At 37.6% G+C, this 7232-nt stretch overlaps 1 protein-coding gene across 1 annotated transcript; it reads left to right on the top strand.

The window, feature by feature from the left end:
• The first annotated feature begins 531 nt into the window (after positions 1–531).
• LOC148879946 (RNase P Rpr2/Rpp21 subunit domain protein) lies at positions 532–6355 on the top strand. The gene is made up of 2 exons (XM_088961718.1): positions 532–1679; positions 5291–6355. Exons 1-2 carry the CDS (start codon positions 1402–1404, stop codon positions 5943–5945), a joined length of 933 nt encoding a protein of 310 aa, XP_088817844.1. The 5' UTR covers positions 532–1401; the 3' UTR covers positions 5946–6355.
• The last annotated feature ends 877 nt before the right edge of the window (positions 6356–7232 follow it).

Below are 7232 nucleotides of genomic sequence, written 5' to 3'. Positions count from 1 at the left end.
CTTGGAGTTATGCATTCAAACCCAATGCGATTATATTGTGATAGTCAGGCAGCCTTGCATATTGCCGCAAACCCAATGTTTCATGAGCATACAAAACATATTGAAGTTGATTGCCATTTTGTACGGGATGAGATTCAAAATGGTTGCATACGTCCTGCTTATGTGTCGATTACCGTTCAGTTGGCTGACATTTTTACAAAGGCATTGTGTCGCAAAGAATTTGAGTACTTTTTCCGCAAGTTAAGCATTCACAATTTGCATGCTCCAACTTGAGGGGGGGTGTAAGGATTACAATGGATTACAATTAGGATTGAAAGTCTCTATTGTAATTGTAATTGAATCAGGAGTCTCTCATCCTTGTATACATAAGAGACTCTCGAGTGTATATATTTGGGTATTGTTAATGAATAAAATACGACAGTAGAAAGTAGTTGTTTTCCTTGGGATCTATTAGATTTAGAAGAGCCATCCCCAGTTGCTTGTTTGTGATCTCAACGACTAGAGCTGGACGTTGGTGGTTGTAGCTTGTTCGGCTGAATGAGAGAGAAGTAGGATACAATGCTGGAGAGAAATGAAAATAAAAAAAGGATGGAGGTGGGTTGGGTGCCTAAACACCGTTAGAATCGAGATCGACGATAGGCACAGTTCCACGAGTCTGGGCAGCCTCTACTTAAAACAGGCTGGGGAGAAAGTGTGGTGTTTTCAGGAGGTTGGGAGGTTCTAAGAGATCTGGCAACTTTTGTGCCTGTCGTTGCATGAAGCCATGAAGACTGATCGAAAGAAAAGAAAAAAATAATCCAAATAGAAGAAGAAATAAGAAGTAGAAGAAGAAAGAAGAGGAAGAAGAGGAGGAGGGTGAGGAAAGAGAAAGAGACCGGAGGTGGAGAGATTTGTTCGATGGTCTTTTTTTTTTTATATTTTTAAAAAAAGTTATTCTAAGAAATTATGTTAAAATTTTATTTTTATTGATAATAATAAAACTTAAAATTTGTCCTTATTTATTAAAATCTTTTTTATTTTTTTAAAACAAAAAATTTTACATCAACAAATAATAATAATAATAATAATAATAATAATAATAATAATAATAATAAGGAATCGGTGCCCGCTTGGACTGTTTATGAATCGGTGCCCGTTTGGTAGGGCTTTCTCGCAGTGGCTTCTGCGTTGCAAGATAGGCTATACAAGGAAAGCTAAGAAGATTAGAAACCCCTACTAGCGCAATCTTTCTTCCCAGGTTCCGACCCGAGGCGAGAAAGGAATCCCTTGAAACCCAAACTCCCTTTGCTTATTACGTGTTGAACTAGAACGTGCAGCTTGGAACCCAACAAATAGGACGTCAGTTGCCTGTAGTGTGTTCGATTAAATTCACAGGAGGCATAACGGAACAGAAATAAGGAAATGAGTAAGAAACAAGGAAAGAAACATGAATTAGCTCCAACTTCTGGGCATCTAGGTGCAATAACAATCAGAGAGGAAAGCAGCGGTAGAAAGCTTAACAAAGGGGGTTCCAACAATGCCAAATCTATATTGAAAAGGGAGCATCTGCAGAAGTTGGCTTTATGGACTGGCGGGGAAGCTGCGATCCCTTCATTGGGTGCCTTTTTTGGGCACCGATTGGCTGCTTGGGGGGAGGCCATGGGGACGCCGCTCGAGTCATCGCTGTTTCCTTGCCAGAGGTAAGACATTGTTTTCGTTTTTGGCTTACATAACTGAGTAATCTCCCTCTCATGGTAATTAGATAAAGAAAATCAAATTGATTGGAATGGGTCCTATATGTGTAGAGTTTGTGTGTGAAGTTCATATACTTTTCTAGTTGTAGAGTCTGTATATTCAATTAGTTGTTGTAGTGACAATTGTTTGAATTTTATATGGAGGTGGTTTCGTGGGTACAATTTGGTTATGTTTATCTATCGTATTTCATTGTTGGTAACCATTACCTCGCAGCTTAATCCAATCAATTTCTTCAAGATATTTGTTTGGAAGTATGTTTCTTTCTTTTCCCCTTTTTTCTTGTTTGTTTTGTAACTTTTGTACGTTGCAATTGGAGTGCTTCCTTAAGCCAGTTGAATACTCTAGGTACTCAGGGAAATCATTCTTACTACTTAGTACAATTGTTAAGTACTAGATAGTTTGGGTGTTGGGAGCATGTAGGTTCTCTAATTAGTGACTTGTCGCCATATTTATCAATTTTCTCTTTATTGGTTTTCATGATTTTCCTAAATAAAAGAAAATACAGAAACCTTCAAGTGCAGATGATATTTCAATGTCTGAGGTTAAATCTCTTTAGGATCTGCGTATACTAAAATCTCTTCAAGTAGACCTCATTACTGTTGAAAGACTGAGCCGTGGAGGCTTCTCACATCCTCAATGAAATAGTAGACATTTCAGCTTCCTTAACTTGCAGGTTCAGATGGATTCCTAGATCTCTACTGCAGCTTTCCTAGCTAAGTCAGGATGGGAAAGGACTTTTTTTACATGCTCGATTGGGCTTTTTCTTTCTTTCTTTTTTTTTTTCATCTCATCATCTCATGTGCATCCCCCGGTCCCCCCTCCTTTTTCTTATCATTTTTATATGATATTCTCTTAGTCCCTATATTTTACTAACTATTTATCTGTTTTCTTCACAGCAAAAATACATAAGTAGTGTATTTTAACAAAATTTGCTATGAAAAGTGTTGTAAAATTTAAACCATTTGTAAGCGGGGTGGTAAGGCAATAAGGGATGGTCTCCTTGAATGACAGAGGATGACCAGGGGTGTATGAGAGTAGGGATCTAAAGGAAGCTTTGTGGGGAAAAGAGTAACAAGGAAGCGGGAGGTAGAGAACTTAGAAGGCTAGGAGGCAAGGATTCTTGAGATTAGTCTCGTGCACGGGCCTTCGAGTCTCCCCCTTTTATAAAGAGGCCACCAAAGCTATAACGAGAAGCATACAAATAAGGACTTTTCTCGTTGGGAAGGTAGATCACGATTCTTTGGTCTTTAATGAGTAAGCTTTACTGGGGTTTCGCCATGTGTCCAGTGAGGATCTTCTGGGATAAGGATTCCCTCTTCCCTTAAGATTCTCACGTGGTACGTCTTGGCTACGGCCCTTTTCAAGCTTGCTTGTTGTCACGTGTTAGGAACAAGGCTCTTAGGATGGTGACATGGCTGGCTATGACGAGGTGAGTCGTCACTGCCTTTCGCAGCTGACCATGAGACAAACTCCATAGGCCATCGCAGGTGTAAGTGATCATGTTTGTCATTTTGGAATGATTCTCTGTCATCACAAAGGTCTGTGATTTTGTTCAATTGTCAAGTTCGTCAACTAATACAATGTTCATCGCAGGTGTTCTGGTACTTCCTTTTGTGCCATCGCAGCTCTCTTCGCAAGATTAATTCTTCGTGTATTCATAATTTGTGATCCTCATCACAATCTCTATGATGCTAATCTACATGTAATTACACCATTCATTTAGTTCAGTAGTATATAAGTATAATAAAGGATAAATAGCTTAACTATTAAAGCTAAAAGCATGATAGCAGCATATTGGAGAGGATAGCTATTCTTGTATCTGTAGCTGCATCCTAGTCACTGGATTTTGAAAACAAGTGTCATATCCACTTTTTCATTATTGATATCCATATCTCAAATTGCTTCTTCTTAAATGAAGACATTCCCATTATGAGAAAGCTATTATCAAATAACACCATACTACTAATTTCCCTTCTCTATCATTCTGGTTGATATTTGCTTGAAGAAGACAACTATATGATGCATAGCCACTATACTTCTCACCCCTCTAAAACTCAGAAAATGAAGTCACAAAGCTCAACCCATTGTGTAATTGGTCAACAATCTACATCTTAGACAATTAGATTCTCACTTTGGATTCAGTTTGGGGTTCCAAAGGTTGAATTTTGGCTTAGGAGAAAGTGTTGTAAGATGCACTAATAGTTGTCTCATTGAATTGAATAAAAACGACGGTAACTATTTGTGGGAGTGGGTTAGTGGGCATGTCAAGTCTATGGTTTCAGGTTCAAGGTGAGCCCTTAATATTAAGGCTCAGCTCAAAAGATGTCATATGCTTCAGATCTTAATGTGCCTCTTATGTTAAGGAAATGCCCTTCATACACTAGTTGAAATTAGGGATTTCTATTACAAGCTTGAGATTAAAACATTAGGTTCTTTTATTTTACTTTTCTAATTTCTGAATTTGAATAATCTGTTTGACAGGTTTAAGGTCTATAAAACCCTTTTAAAGATCTTTTTTGCACATCGGAGTTTTTCTAATAAAAGTGAAGGATTATAAAAAAAGCAATAGAAAAAACCACCAAGGCAGACTAGGCAGTCCCCCGTGGCATCATCAGTGTGTTTGTCACTTTGTCTTACTAACTAAATATTAATATCTTGTTTTCTCAAGAAAGATTTCATATATGTCCAATAAAAAATTACTACATTAGAGTGCAGCTATACTAGACTTGTGACCAATAAAGCTAGTCTAAAAAGGCTATTAGCCAATGTTAGTTCCAACTATCTGGGGCCGTGCGAGGGGTATGTTGGGGATTATTGTCTCTGTGCAAGCATATAAAATGTTGTACCTATTTATTCTGTCTCAATTTCAGTAATGTGTTATGTTTGTGGAGCTCATAAGCCAGGGTATATTTCTGGGGTGATATAGAGTTTTGTTGTTGTTGATCAGAACAACATAGAGAGTCATACACATTCATGATTGTCAGATAGACTGGAGAGGACTGGTGTGGAAGAATTGAAGACTATGTCTAAGAAATACATGTGAATTACCTTAAGTATTTCTTATTTTCTTTTAAGGGGGCATTGCTCGGGCTAATGGTAAAATCTCGGGCTGACAATCATGTAGGTTTGAATCTGAGAGCAGTCACTACGTGTAAAAAAGGTTAGGTCTGTATTCAGTCCACCTCTCCTATGACCCCAGACAGCTGGGACCAACATTGTGTAATGGCATTTTACTATTAAGTTTTTTAAGGGTTATGACTATATTCTTCTTTGGTATTACCTTTTTGTTAATCCTTGGAGCCCTTGGGTACATAACTTTAGCCATAATATTTTTTGGTTGGGTGAATGGAATCTATCATCTAGTAAGAAGATATGTATAATCTATATGGATCTAGCAACTTCAAAGACCTAAGATGCATTGAATGTCCATTTAAATATGCCACTCTGTCCTTTAATGAGCAGTCAACTATATACAAAACAAGTAGAAGAAATGAAACATCTTATATTTCTGTGTGAATTGTAATGGATCTGACTGCTTCTTATGATTGTTATGCAGATGCGAATCAATTCTTCAGCCTGGCTATTACTGCACAGTGCGAATTGAAAAGAACCATGCCAAGTTGCGGAAACGAAATCACAAGAAATTGAACATTCCCACACAGAACAATGTGGTTTATACATGTAAGTTCTGTTCACACCGCAACCTGAAAAGAGGGACCCCAAAAGGTTACATGAAAGAGATATGTGCTTCTAAACCAAAACCAGCTTCAAAATTGAAACCTGGGAGCTCCAATCAGAAGGTTGTCACCTCTAAAAGCATGGAAAAAAGAGGAGCTATTAAAATGTTGGATGAAATAAACTCTTCTAAAACGAAATCCATCTTAGAATCAAATTCCAATGGTCCCACAACTCTTTCAGAAACAATGGGAGAGGTTTCCCAAGAGAACTGTCCAGCAACTCCTTTGGTGGGAACTCGTACTCTCTTGTTGGATGGAAAGGCAAAGAGGAGAAAGCAGAACCGTGCAGGATCTAACAAGGCAACAGAAACTGAAAGCAACTCTGCAGCCATGAGTGCTGGGAGTGTAGTCTCTGCAGGTGGTTCAAGTAAGAGGAAGAGAAGATCTTGGTGTAGTCTCAAGGAGATTGCCGAGAGCAGTGAACGAGAAAGCACTCAAAATATCGTTAATTTAAAGATCCCATTCTTTATATGAAGGTTGATTCTGTTTACAACGGGTATACATGGGAGAAAAAGAAGATTTGGAGAGATCACACAAGTGGAGAAAAGCAATCCCTTTGGAAAATTTTCATGGTTATCATCACTGTGCACAAGTTATTAGCTTAGAGCAAAAGGAAACATGAAATGTAATCTTTCAGAATTCAGAGAGAGCATTGGCCGAGCATCTGACCTGCGTGGGCCTAATAACTCAGTTTTGATACCCGAAAGGGAAATTAGCAGCCAAACCCCCGACATGGCTTGGGAGGTTCTTAAGTTGCAATTTTGATTTGTCAAGTTTGTTAGAAGGCTTTATTTTATAGATAAGAAAATGAGTTATCATGTTTGATTATTTAATTCAAATGTGGAGGTATGAGAATGACCTCCCAGATATCATTTTGTCTTGAATATTTATTCTCATGACATTTTTTTTGAAACCTACCAAAAAAAAAAAAAAATCAAATGCCACTTAAAAAGGCGCATTTTAAGCATAGGTATTTTTAACCTCTGGTCATTAAAGCTAAAATGAAATGATAAATCTAGAGTTAGGATTGGGTTCCTACTGATTGGTCAAAGTTCTTCCCCTATTATGCCTTTACGGCATATTGAATTAACATAAAACTGAACTTTTTACTTCATTTTGAAATTACCATAAAAATAAACTCCTTAATCATGGTTTTAAAAACCGACCCGGAAATGAAATCACTTTGACCGCCAACCAATTCTTGAGTCAAATGATCTGATCGTCTGATTCAAACCCTGGTTAGATGGGTTTGGGATTTAAAACCAGACCTGGATTAATGACCAGTTCCCAGATCAATCAATCCAACCGTCAAATCTGGTCTGATTTTTAAAACCATTCTCTTAGGCTGTGTTTGGTTTGAAGGAAAGGAAGGGAAATTTTGAAATATTCCTAAAGATTCCAAATCTTCCCTTGCTTGGTTTGATCATAAATGAAGAAAATGAAGGAAAATGGGAGGATTTAAAATCATGAAAATGAGGAAGCGGGATCCTTCCATTTCGGTCGGAAACCACTTCCCTCAAAAATGAAAGTAAATGTGAGAAAAAAAATCAAGAGCCTCTCCTTCCATCGAGATTTTCATGTTCTAAAGAAACAACGGTATAGCAAATCAATTTATCGAATTCCAGCAACTAGAAGTGAAAAGCAGTGATAAATTCGAATCTGAAACTTGCGGTTTCATCTGGTTCGAATAGTAAATCAATTTATCAAATTCCAGCAACTAGAAGTGAAAAGAAGAGATAAATTCGAATCTGAAACTTGTGG

The sequence above is a fragment of the Nelumbo lutea genome, chromosome 1 (assembly GCF_056320005.1).
Source record: "Nelumbo lutea isolate HS-2025 chromosome 1, American lotus-T2T, whole genome shotgun sequence".
NCBI lineage: Eukaryota > Viridiplantae > Streptophyta > Magnoliopsida > Proteales > Nelumbonaceae > Nelumbo > Nelumbo lutea.
The sequence above is the reverse complement of the archived record's forward strand: the minus strand, read 5'-3'. Positions and strand labels throughout refer to the sequence as shown.